The following is a 13,263-nucleotide window of genomic DNA, read 5'->3' on the forward strand; positions in this document are numbered from 1 at the left end:
AACCAACGGCAGACCCTCCCCAAAACCACCACTCCCACATCACTCCTGCATTACTCCTGCATCACTCCTGTTGGTCCCATATGGCTCCTGCATTGCTCCCGTATCACTCCTGCCCATCGCCGTCCCCACCGCCCACCTCTGTCCTGGCTCCTCGCACTTGGAGCTCTTAAGCATCTGGGTCACTGTTCAAGAAAAACAGCGGAGCACGTGCTAACCAGACGTCTCAAAGTACCTGAAACAGGATTAAAAAGAAATTACAGGCCTAAGCAATTTTCTGAACGGGGAATTGTTTTTTTCTCTTTGTTTGCTTTTAATGAGGCTGAGCAGCTTGTTTGTAATTGTGGCGAGCTGACAGCCATCAGCTAACACAGATCAAATAGTGACGAAGATGCAATAACTTGGGTTTTTAGCTCAGTTCTGGCCACTGAAGCCCAGGGAAGGGCTGGGAACCTGGCTTCTGTTCAGCCTGCTTTGTCGTCACTGCTGAGATGAACCAAATTCACCCCTTCAAGTTAAGCAACTCATCTTTATCAGAGATGTGGGTTATTTTTCTGCTGTGTAGAAATACTCCAGGAGGTTGCTGAAAGTTCCCAGGCAGTGGTTTGCAAGTGCGGGGCCCCTGTTAAAATATCCCTTATTACGGGAGCACAGAGCCCGTTAGGAGTCACTCCCAAGTCACTTGAGTGTCATGGAAGATCCCTCTTTTCCCCATTCACAGCCAAGCTTCGAAAACTGTGTTTCTTCCAGATGTGCTGAGAGTTGCAGCCACGTGGAGTCAGGCACACAAGCCTGGCCAGTGGTTCAGAGCAGTAATATTAGGAAAGCAGTCTGAGATACCTGAAAAGTACCACCCACAGGGATGCGGATTCAACTTGTAATGAGCTTAAGCAAGCCCAAACTACTATCCCATTCCTGTCACTTCTCTTCTTGGATGAAAGTTTGCCCTACACGTAATCCCATGGGTGTGTTTTGTCAGAGTAGCCATCAGTGAGTGATCTAAAGCTTACAGAAAAGGGCTTGTTTTCTAAATGACAGGATTATAAAAATTCTAACTAATAATGGAGGCAGAGAGTTCTTCAAAAGCAAGATCAGTGTTTGCAGTGAAATCGGGTTGTTGCCCTGTCTCACGCTAGGTTTTGTTGGAATGGCTTAAAAAATGCCAAAATCATCCAGCAGTCCGGGTCTCGCTAACCTGCCCCACTGCCTCGGTAGCAGCAGTCGAGGCGAAAGTCTGAGACAGTGAAAATTACACTGAAAAACCTGTCTGAAGGGCCACATCCACACTGCTTCCTGGGGATATTTCAGCATCTCCACTGTGTGTGGGTCTCTCTGCCAAAAGACAGACATTTGGAAAACTGAAAAGCGCGGCCAGGCCTCAGCCCAGCAGACGGGAAACGAAGCAAGCGGGAGCAGCAGTCCAAAGGCACCAGTGCCCAAAATCTACTTTCTGCTTTCTGATGGAATTCACCCCTCTAGCCTTCTACTATGTCTTCTTATTTTTGTTAAAGTGCCATTAAAAAAGAAAATTGCACCTTTTTATACTTCAGTGATAGTGACATGATTCCTTCCTCTCTCTTTTGGGAATGCGTCCAATAAAACTGGATTGTAATTTATTTGTTCCAACACCTATTTAGTCTAAAACAGAACCTGTAGCATAAAATATTCCAAACCTTCAGCAGAGTGAGCTGGGGGGGGGGGGGTTGGTTTCTTTACTGTGGGCGGAAAGTTTCAAAATTCTGACAAAATTATAATGAAAAGCTCGAAATCAGTTGCCCCAAAATAAATTGAAGAACTGGGGAAGAGAGGAGGAGGAGGGTGCGGGTTTATCCATTAAGTGACAAAAAAAATTAATCACCTTTCATTTCTCAGCATACAACTGGCATTCATCCACAAGCCTTTCTTCCATGGAAGGGAGAGTTTTGCATGGCTCTGCTAGCTTGGGCAAAAACCCTGTATTTGGTTTTTGCTTTCTTAAAAAGACGTAGCAAAACCAAGCATATGCAGGGCTCTGGGGGAGGATTTTATCAGGCTGATCTAGATTGAGGGTGGGTTTCGGTGAGCTGGAGCAGAGCAGCTTGACAGCCAATGCAGGTATTTTGTTCAGCCATCATTGCAAAAAGAGAAGAAAAAAGAAAAAAGGGGGAAAAACCCCCTCAGACAAACACACCTGACTGAACTTCAAAGAGTCAGACACTTTGCTCTTCCCTGACCTCTCAACATCCCAGCTTTACATAACTCAGCGCAGCAAATGGGAGACAGCAAGCACACCCAGCCCAGCAGGCTTACAGCAGACGCTCACAACCGCTTCAGCAAAACCTCACCGAAACCCAGGTGCACCGAAACACCGGAGCATCAAATCTCCCTTCGCCCAGAAAAGCAAAGGAGCCGCAGCAAGAAGGGTCAAGGTCTGGGGACAGACCCCAATTCCTCGTCCCCTGCTGTCAGAGAGGATGTTGCAGACAGACAGGTCAAAAATTAACGAAGGTTAAAAATAAACTCTGAGTCACCTCAGTTTCTGTATTCACCTGTGCGAATGCTGAATTACACAGCACGGGTGTGAAGGAATTAATATGGCTAACGACGACCTAACCTTAGCTAACCTTAAAAGTTTTGAATGTCTTTCTTCCAGTCTGCACTAAAAAACAGCGAGTAACAGAGTCCAAAAGCGGTGCTGGCAGGCAGCTGAGCTCCTGAAAACATCCCAGCTGGCCCTGCTCCTCCTCCCTTTGCTCCGCACCCCCAGCAGTGCCCGCACCCTCCGGGCAACCCCTCTACAGCAGACCCTGCCTCCCAAACCGACGCCCTCCCTGTAGAAAACCAAGGGGGCAAACCGAGCCCACCTGCGACCCAGGGCAGCTTCAGGAGGACAGGGCATGCGAGCCACACAAGCCAAGCAAGAAAACTCTGTGGGACTGAGACATTCTGCAAGAATTTTCCTTGTTTTGGTGCCGAAACCATCATGTGCTTTACTCTTCAAAATCCTTTGTAATATTCCACTTAATTACCGTTGTCTGCAGCAACAGGCTTTCCTAGAAGGGCTGGGGAGGTAATGACTGCCTTCAACGCGCATCTTTGCTCTTTGCTTTAATTAAAGCGTTTGCAGCCTGTGCTCCGGTTCCCAGGTGTGCCTTTGCATAGCTCTTTGGAAGTCAAAGGCGGGCTCCCCGCCTGGCCCTCGGCCACAGGACCCGGCACACATGTGCCAACCCACATCTGCGGGCTTAGGAAGACAAATCGCCATACGTCCGCCGTGATGGTAACGCACCTTATTTATTTCCAGCATCAGCGTGGCCCCAGCGGTGTTACCATTGAGGTTACCTGCCGCTCTGCATCCCCCGTGAAATGGGGGTTCGCTGCTTTCCCAGCGAAACCCTGCGTTTCCCGCAGCTGGGAGGTTCACGCGTCCCCACTCCCGAGGCAAGAGCACCCTCTTGCTACCGCCCGGCCTCTCCCTCCCAGCGGGAGGGAGCCTTGGGAAGGAGAGCCCGGCCAGCCATCACTGCCGAGAGCTTGCCCGAAGCGCTGCGGGTGCCGGTGACTCACGCTATTGGCAATAGGCAGTGACAGGAGCGCTTGCATGAGATGACAGCTGCGAGCGCTGGGTTTTTCTGATTGCAAGGAGAAAGAAAAACAACACAAAACAAAACAAAAAAAACCCCTTCTTCTCAGGTTCTTGCAAGTTCCCAGACAGAGAAAACGGTGGTTGGAAACACACCAACAGAAACAAGCTGTGAGATGCAGCAGATACCCTTAAGCCTCTCATTTTGGATTAAGCTCCTTCACTTATTGCTCACGTAGCTGATTTGGAGAATCTTTTTGATTTAGCTGCTTGGGGTTTCATCTCTCTGCCTTGCGCTATTATTTGATCTGACACACAGCATGACTGAGTTGGGCAGCCTTTGCGGCACAAGGACATGGCTGGGCAGAATCTGGTGTGCAGACTTATTTTGGGTGGGAGGGAGGGGACATCACCCCTTGTAACCTGTGTCCAGCTCTTCACAGACACAAGAGAAGAGGTCCCCAGCTCTCCTGCCTTTACACCGCCCCAAAGCACGACCCAGCCTCATCACGGGGATCAAAGCTCCTGGGCGAGGGTTCACCTGAGACCCCAAGATCACGGGGAAAAGGCTGTTTTAGAAAAATTTTCCAACTGAATGATCTCAGCAGAATGAAGGAGAGGGTGGGAGGGAGCTGGAAGAAAAGCAGATGAATTCCCCTTCGCAGAGTGTCTCTGAGAGCCAGCAATGATGTGGAAATAGCCGGTTAAATACAGAGGGGCGGAAAAAAAGTGATAAAAATACCACCTCACGGGGAGCTTTTGAAACCTGAGATTCAAAAGAAGAGCAATCATTCCAGGCATCTTTTTAATAACTGTTTTATAAGTCTTGTAGCACTATTTAATGTAATTTGAAGTTATTTTGGAAAAGGATTTGCTTGCTGTCTTTGAAAGCCGTGCTAACTAATTTCTCAGCTTCCCCTGCAATGAGGGAGATAATTTCTTTGGTAAGATCCCAGAAAATCCTACCACAAGACAACTCACGCTCAGCTCACCTCTGCAAGCCCATGACCCATGATCATTTAGATCCCCTTTCCGAAAGAAATCAAAAGAGCTGTGCTGGTAAATAAAACCACCTTCAGCCCCAGCCTTCCCAAGCCAGCGACAGGACGTGCACGTTCAGTCCTAGCGCTGGAAGCCTCGGAAAAGCCTCTGTTCATGCTGCCCTGTTTGCTGTGCAACGCGTTAAACCCTCACATTTAGCAAGGAACCTTACTCAAAGGAGCGAGCCCTTGGCTCGCCTGAGTAAAACCGGCTCCCAGGGTCTCAGGAGAATCATGTTGTGTCCTGCTCCTGAGTGCAGACCTCAGTGAGTCGTCCCATTCAATTCTAATTTCATGACTCAGAGCGGCAGGCTTTGGTGGAGGGGTGAGCTCCCTCACTCCGTTACTTTCTTGCCTGCAAACAATGCATTTTTCAGCGCCGCGCCGTAGCCTAGGTGTGTTTGACAAGGCAAGTTGCTGCAAGGCACGTCAAGTTCTGAATTCCCGTGCCAAGTTTTCCAAGCAGATAAAAGAGGAGGCTCCCAAGCTCTCCCATCACAGGGGTTTCTGTCTCCGTTGCCCTCTGCTCTTTTCCTGCCGCTCAGCTTTTATTCACCAGCCTTTTTTTTTCCCACTCCTGCTCTTTGCATTTCCAGCCAAACAAGCCACCATGAGTCGGATCTCTTTCAGATCATCTACTGGAGGGGGCATGAGGGGTTTTAGCTCAGGCTCTGCTATCGTAGGAGGTGGTGGTGGTACCAGAAGCAGTTTTAGCTCTGTCTCTGTCTCCAGAGTTGGAGGAGGAAGAGCCGGAGGTGGAGGAGGCTTCGGAGCTGGTTGTGGCTTCGGCAGCAGAAGTCTCTATAACCTAGGTGGAAGCAAAAGAATTTCCTACAGCTCTGTCGGTGGAGGTCTACGGAGTGGAGTCGGTGGCGGATACGGCTTTGGTGGAGGAGCTGGCTTTGGTCTTGGCTATGGTGGTGGAGCAGGCGCTGGTTTTGCCTTAGGAGGAGCTGGTGGTGGTGGTGGCTATGGGCTGGGCGGTGGATATGGGCTGGGAGGTCGAGGTGGCCCCGGGTTCCCTGTTTACCCACCCGGTGGCATCCACGAAGTAACCGTCAACCAGAGCCTCCTGGCACCCCTCAAGTTGGATATTGACCCAGAAATCCAGAAGGTGCGAACACAGGAGCGGGAGCAGATCAAGACCCTCAACAACAAATTTGCCTCCTTCATCGACAAGGTGAGAGTTTGGTCTTAAACATCAACCCATGCATGCTATTAGTTGCCTTGGGAAAGAACAACAGGAAGAAACTTCTTTTGGATTTCGGGGCTTGTCTGAACTAATCTCAGCTAACAAACAGCATGGGTTTGGCTGAAAACTAAGAACTCTCTTCTGTTTCCTCTGTGCAAGGACGAGTTTTTCAGTGCCTTAGTTTATGGAAAAAGTAAATCCTCCTCCTCCCTGTAAAAAACATTCTGGGGGCTGGACGGATCCTCTGATGGTTTTAAAATAGCAAAGCTCTACACAACTCAGTGGGATAACACCAGTATAAACCAGCAATGTGGGCTGAGCACCCAGTGGGGGAAGAAACACCTAACGTTGCAAATACAGGTGTTTGGCCTGCTTAATAGCTCTTGAAAAATCTCACTAAACATCTTAGTTCCTTTTGATATTTTCAAGAATCTAGTGCTCTAAATTAGGAAGATCCTAATAATTTCCCCCTCACCTTCCCAGCATCTCTCGACCTTTTCTTTTTGTGTTGAACTACCCCTCCTTTTCTGGCACTGGGATTTTTTTGTGCGTCGGTCAGACGGGCTTCAGCACATGCCTGTTTTTGTTTCCCCAGGTGCGCTTTTTGGAGCAGCAGAACAAAGTTCTGGAGACCAAGTGGAGCCTCCTGCAAGAGCAGGGTCACACAGTCACCAGAAAGTCCCTCGAGCCCCTTTTCGAAGTCTACATCAGCAACCTCAGACGCCAGTTAGACAACCTTATGGGAGAGAGGGGAAGGCTTGACACTGAGCTGAGGAACATGCAGGACATGGTGGAAGACTTTAAGAACAAGTAAGAAATCTTGCTTTGTAGCAGAGCTGATTAACAGATGGGAAAATCGGGGTAGGCGGTTCATGCTCACTGGCGCGCACCTTGTGTTTGCCCTGGGTTCCTCTTCCAGTTTGCAAAATGAATGTGTAAAAGCAAAACTTGATCTCAGAGCTACCTCTAGTTATGTCAGATCTCTTACGTACAGGATCAGCGTTCAGCACAGAGTGCGTGCACCCGTGGGAAGCTGCTCCGATTAAAGGAGGTCACGGTCTGATCCCTTGAGTCTCCCATCGACAGAAAAACACATAACTCATGACTGCAATTGACATGCAAAAAGGGAAGGAAACAGCCCTAAAACGCCAGCTCCAAAAATCTCCTATTTCTCTTTTTGCAAAGGAAATCCCAGCCTTTCCAGAGGGCCCTGGGTGACCTGCGTATGCTTGACCTCGCTCAGCTCCCATCACATGAAAGATGCTCAGCTCTTTTCTCTGACTCTTGTCAAAGAAAAAGATTTCCCTGGGGAGGGAACTAATCCCACCCTGAGACAAGGTGTCCAGTGGAGGGGGAATGAATCATTTTAAGGACATGCCCGTCGGTGTCTGCTGACTAGAAGTGACATGTAGGGGTTTTTTTTTAGGTGAGCCTGTTCATTTTAAGTTGGCTGAAGTCTGGCGAGAACGATCTCTCCCTTATTCAACCAGATCTGGCCAAGTGAAAATTTGAGAAAAACACCCTAGAGGAATAAAATGTGTTTATATTAGATAGTTAAGCATGTGAACAGACAGATTTTTTGAGGGGGGGATGCGCGTACTTAGAGCTGATGGGATGGACTGACATGAATTAGCTTCTGGTACGTTGTACCTGGGTGCATTTCAGGTCTCGATATGTATTACAGGCTTTTAGAAATACTGATCTGGCCAAAAATGAAAAAAGACATTATCTCGATTTTGGAGCTACTGCCTGGGAAAGAGAATGCGTTTTATTTCAAATCTTCAGTTGGTTCCCAGTCCACTGACTAATTTTCACCTCTTCCCGTGTCTGCTTGGAGATCCATCTGCAGGCATATCTGTGCCAATACTAGTTACAGGACTGGCACAAACCTGCCTTTAAAATCCAGTTCTTTGCCTCAAGAGCCTACATGTTTTGTCTACTTTCTAGCGAAGCCCTGCCCTGATTATCTGATGAGAGGACATTGCTCAGAGCCATACAAAGTTCCAAGGAAACATAGTCTGAGGCATAATGATCTGTTCTTGCACAACCACCGCTAAGGAATCACAGACATTTTTTAATTAAATGTTGCAGCGGGTTATTCAGAGTCATTAGTGTTATTATAATATCAAATATCAAATTGTTACATTATCATATATTTGTAGGCATTGAAAGCAGCTTTGTAGAAAGCCTTTTGCATAACTTTGCTTTGAGCAAAGGTCACCAAGAATACCCGCTCCTGTTCCCTACCGAAACGGGCTCTGATCCTGTACATATTTATGTATGAGCTTGACTTCAAGGGCAGGGATTAGAATCTCTTAATTTTAGCCAGGACGACTCATACCACGGAGTTTTTGCAGGTTCAGAGTCAGCAATCATTCACTCTGCATCTGCTCTGGACTGTAAACGGGTGGGAGTGACGAATCTGTCTGTGAAGCACAACTAATGATCTGGGACTGGAGTAGTCCCATCTCTGCTTCCCATGCTGGCTTCCCTCTTCATTTCCACCAAAACGCTCTCACTCTTATATCCTAACAGATATGAAGATGAAATCAACCGGCGCACCGGTGCAGAGAATGAATTCGTGGTCCTCAAGAAGGTGAATGAATGGGGAGTTCTAGGATGAACAACGAAATGGACTCGGCGTGCACAGAGTTCAAGCAAAGCTGATGGGAGCTGGGGTCCTCCAGCCTCACAGCTGGGACAGGCTATGATTTTGGCACGTCTAGGAGTAAGCCTGGGCTGAGTCCTCCTCAAGCCATGCATGGGTATAACCTCCTCCATACCGATGGAACTGCCCTGTTTTCTGAGGACAGCTCGTCTGGTTGCAGTTGCAAGCCTCTTGTTGCTCAGTTCAACTGTCCCGGGTCACATCCCCATGAGTCAGAGCTTTGCCTTCTGTCCAAGAACCCGGTCCTGGCTCACAGTAAATGTCCAATGTTACATTAAAAAAAAAATGCTTTGATCATAGCAACGTAAAAACAAGCCTAAAGAATTACAGACCTGGAAGCAGAGAGATGGTCCCACTGGTGTCCTGAAGTCCCTTTGGCTTGTGTTTTCACCAGAAGTCTTTGGTTTGCTCTTCTTTAGGATGTGGATGGAGCTTATATGAACAAGGTCGAGCTGCAAGCCAAAGCAGACACACTGGCAGATGAAATTAACTTCCTGCGAGCCCTCTACGAAGCGGTAAGCAGTCAGCTCTCCTCCACAGCTCCCTGTCGTACAGCTCTCCAAGCCCTGGAGCTCTGGCTAGCATGGTCAGTGCTGCACAGCAGTAAAAAAGAAGGTGGTCACTGCCTTTTTGAAATTATAATGCATGCATAAGACAGAAAGGGATAGATAAGTAGAAACAGAGCAGAGGAAAACGCAAGAAAATGGCTTGGCAGAGAGGGCTCCCATGCCACCTCTTGTCTGCATGGTTTCCACTCCAGATGCTAGACCATTAACTTAATATTTCACATCTTCTGCAGGAATTGTCCCAGATGCAGCAGCAAGTATCCGACACCTCCGTGGTCCTGTCCATGGACAACAACCGTAACTTGGACCTCAACAGCATCATTGCAGAGGTCAAAGCGCAGTACGAGGACATCGCCAACCGGAGCCGGGCTGAGGCTGAGGCTTGGTACCAAAACAAGGTGGGTAACCAGAATGACAGATGGATTTCTGAGATTCACGTGCCATCACACTAGCTGGTGGGATGCAGGACTAGTGGCGGAAGGATCCCAGCATTACACCAGAAATTAATTTATCTTTCTGCGGTTGTTGCAATGGGCTTTTGTGTACAGATCCCCATCATTTGCCTATGGACTGCTACACTTCATCAGCCTTATATTCCTTGAGGTGACACCATGGGATAAGATGCTTAATTGCCTCGACTCTGGCCTCACAAGGAGCCACTGGCAGATCTGGCCTTAGACACAGCATGCTCTTTCCTTTCCAGGTTCTGAATAGTAGGGTGACAACCCACAGGCGCTCTATGCAATGCAATGTTGCTGCCTTAGCGTGTGTGATAACTAAGGGGAAATGCTGTTATTCCACGGGCAGGTTGCTCAAAGGAATGTTGTCCCCCACCCCTTAACCTGCATCCAATCCAGCATTTTGTGCCCAGAAATCTCCTCAGCTTCCCTGAGCTGTGTGGTGCCTAACCAGTGCTCTCCTCCTTTCTGCATACCAGTACGAGGAACTCCAGGTCTCTGCCGGGCGGCACGGTGACGACCTGCGTAACACCAAGATAGAAATTTCGGAAATCAACCGGATGGTTCAGAGGCTGCGGAATGAGATCGAGAGCGTTAAGAAACAGGTAGGAGGGGATGCTTCTGCAGAGCTGCTGCTGTATGGTGGAAGGCAGGTAGGAGGTGATGGTGACCAGGCAAGGCGGCATGAGCCGGCTCCTGGCATTGGAGCGGGGGTCGAAGGCCAGGATTCCTCCCCCACATTAAAGAGGGCAGGGCCACCTCTGCCTCTGCCCACCAGAGAAGGTTCCTCAGTGCAAGGATGTGCTGTGACAGCCACTTTCTTGCTGGGGAAGCAAGTTGTGAGCTACTAAGCCACCCCAGCAAAGGTGGGTAGCAAAGCAAAAAGATGTAGATAGGTCTCCTTTTCCTGGAGGACAGGATTATGGATGCGGCTCCCCAGTTACCCACCCTGTGGGTAACCCTACCTTCCCAGTAGCCCATCAGGAGCTCTCAGTGCCATGCTGGGAGCTGCCATCCAGTATCTGCAATACCACAGCAATACTCAGGAGAGCAGCTCGGGGTAGCTGAAGTTAAGCAACTGTCTGCTTCCCTTGCTTGTAGTGTGCTAACCTTCAAGCAGCCATCGCTGAGGCAGAGGAGCGTGGGGAGCTGGCCCTCAAGGATGCCAAGGCCAAACTGGCCGAGCTGGAGGATGCTCTGCAGAAGGCTAAAGCCGATCTGGCCCGGCAGCTCCGCGAGTACCAGGAGCTCATGAACGTCAAGCTGGCCCTGGACATCGAGATTGCGACCTACAGGAAGCTGCTGGAAGGAGAGGAGAGCAGGTGAGGATAAGCACATGGGTCTTTTGTGTGCTGCTCTTCAGAGCAGGGCATATCTTGTTGGGCTCAAAGAGACATCTCAGCTCCAGGCGCTGGAGCACCAAGATGAAGATGTAAAAGAGCACCAAGATGTAAAACAAGGGCAGACAGAAGGGTAATTTTTTAATTGTAAATTGTGAGCTTTCAAGGAAAAGACAAGTTTCTCCAGGTCTTGGCACCTGAGGCACTAACAGAAATCAGGGTATCACCTTTCACCTGTGATGCACCATACCCCACCAGAGGACAGACTCTGCTGAAGGCCACAAAAGTCTAATGAGACGGCCCAAGTGACTAACATTACATCTTGTCTATGCTTTGACACTCATGCTTACTTTCCCCTTTCCCAACAGGCTTGCCGGAGAGGGAGTCGGAGCCGTGAGTGTCTGTAAGTATCTACCGCACGTGCCCCCTGCCACCCCCCACCCACCGCAGGGGTGGTGGTCCAGGCACCCCCTCGGGTGGCTGGCAGGACCCTACAGTGTGTGCTGTGTCTCCTGCAGCCGTGGTCAGCAGCTCCAGCGGGATGGGCTACGGCGGCGGCAGCTGCCTGGGCATGGGCGGAGGTCTCGGCATGGGCGGAGGTCTCGGCATGGGAGGTGGCAGCAGCAGCGGCTACACCATAACCAGCGGCGGCGGCGGCGGCGGTGCCGGCTTCGGCACCGGGAGCGGAGGGTTCGGCGGGGGACTCAGCTACGGCGGAGGCAGCACCTTCAGCTCCGGGAGCGGCCGAGGCATCGGTTCCAGCACGGGAAGCAGCGTGAGGATCGTTTCCAAGACCACCACTAGCAAAAAGACCATCAGATAAGGACGGCGAGCACAGGCGACGACGACATATTTCCTGCCTTCCGAAAGCAAGCGCTGCCCTACAAAGTCAATGGTGTAAATAGCTGCGCTAGACCCTCTCCTTCCTCCGTCCTTCACCCTCCACCTTTGGGGCAGCGGGGGGAGACCAGGACCCCACCGCGAGAATCTGGAGCACCTTTGGCTAAAGCATAGGTTGTAACAGGTCACTGACAGGGCTTTGGAGAGTCGTGGCAGACGCCGGTGGTGGCCCTCCTTCAGCACAGTCCTTGCTCTTCCCTTGTTCTGCCCCTGGAGTCACTCATTCCAAGTGAAGTGGAAGTACTTTGCTGAACGGGGACAGCCGTGCTCAGCTACGCACGTTCATTTCATTCGTCCTAAACCAAGAGTGACAGCCTTGTGAAACCACAGTCCTGGGTTGTCAGCAATGAAAATAGCTCCAAGATGCTCTAACAGCCTCTGCCACCTGTTACAGCCTCCAAATGTTTTGTCTCCAACTAAAGATTTTTCCAGTCCCTTCTGTTTTCTCAGGCACCTGTGGGAAAGGTTATTGCTTTCTGTGTATATGAATCACCACACTGACTTCTAACTCCTTGTCCTCATGGCTACAGCCTCTTCACTTTCAGACCTACCATACTCTATGGTCCAATAAAGAGCATTTGTCATTTTTAAAATCTGCTGCTTTTTGACTTTTCTTCTCCTCTGATCAGAGTACGGATGCGCGCTGTGCCCCAGCTGCAGTGGGGACTCTCTGTAGGCAGTTCATGAGAATGGGCAGTTGCCTTGAGGAAAAAACGCTCAGTTTCAGGATTCAGGCTCTGGTGTGGCTCTGGGAGAGGCTGGGAAGGGCAGAAAGAAGGGTGGGATGGATGGAGAACTGAGGGATGGTGAGGAAAAGCTGCCTCAGGGCTAAGCCAAAAGCTGGATGAATCCCATCAGGGTGGTTAACAGCAAAGTCGTCCTTTCTGCCCGTCACCACAGGAGCAAGAAAGGGCAGGAGGGCAGGGAAAGGAAGGTAATTCCCAAAGGTTTAGCTGGGACTCGTGAGTTAGCACAGGCAGAACATGGTTCAGCCCGGCCGTTAGTTAACCGTGTGAACAGAATGAAAGCCGAAGGTAGAGGAGCCCAGCTCTGGCATCAGCACCACGGCACGGCCGCAGCAAGATCGGCGTCCAACCGCGAGGGGAACGGAGCAGCCAAACGCTACCCTAAGCAGAAAGAACGATCGGAGGGAGGGCAGCACTAGCAGAGAGGGGTGAACACAGGGCGAAGCAACCAATATCTGCACACCGAGGTTTCCCTAGCACATGCAAATATCTCACTAAATATCCTGGCTGCTCTTCTGGAAGGGATGTTTTGGGGCTTCAGCTTCATTTTGAATGAGCTGGAGCATGAACCAAGGGTGAGGAGAGGGGCCAGGGCAAGAGGGGAGCAGACGAGGAAGGGCCCGTAGCCCACTGGGGATGCTGGACCCGAAAGGAGACTGGTTGGTGTCCACCAACCCAGCCCTCATCCCCTGCAAACTCACACTGTGGCTGCACCCAGGCAGGACCCCAGGGAGTGGGGGGAGGGGGGAGACGGGGGCATCAGCCACGTCTGCAAGGCAACGGCGTCTCGTGCA

At 50.3% G+C, this 13,263-nt stretch overlaps 1 protein-coding gene across 1 annotated transcript; it reads left to right on the forward strand.

The window, feature by feature from the left end:
- Window positions 1-5,209: 5,209 nt before the first annotated feature.
- Window positions 5,210-11,646, forward strand: LOC104338547 (keratin, type II cytoskeletal 75-like). Its single transcript, XM_075445560.1, has 9 exons — window positions 5,210-5,779; window positions 6,387-6,601; window positions 8,327-8,387; window positions 8,879-8,974; window positions 9,259-9,423; window positions 9,963-10,088; window positions 10,585-10,805; window positions 11,192-11,226; window positions 11,342-11,646. Exons 1-9 carry the CDS (start codon window positions 5,210-5,212, stop codon window positions 11,644-11,646), a joined length of 1,794 nt encoding a protein of 597 aa, XP_075301675.1.
- Window positions 11,647-13,263: the final 1,617 nt, after the last annotated feature.

Source organism: Opisthocomus hoazin, chromosome 32, assembly GCF_030867145.1.
Source record: "Opisthocomus hoazin isolate bOpiHoa1 chromosome 32, bOpiHoa1.hap1, whole genome shotgun sequence".
Lineage (NCBI taxonomy): Eukaryota > Metazoa > Chordata > Aves > Opisthocomiformes > Opisthocomidae > Opisthocomus > Opisthocomus hoazin.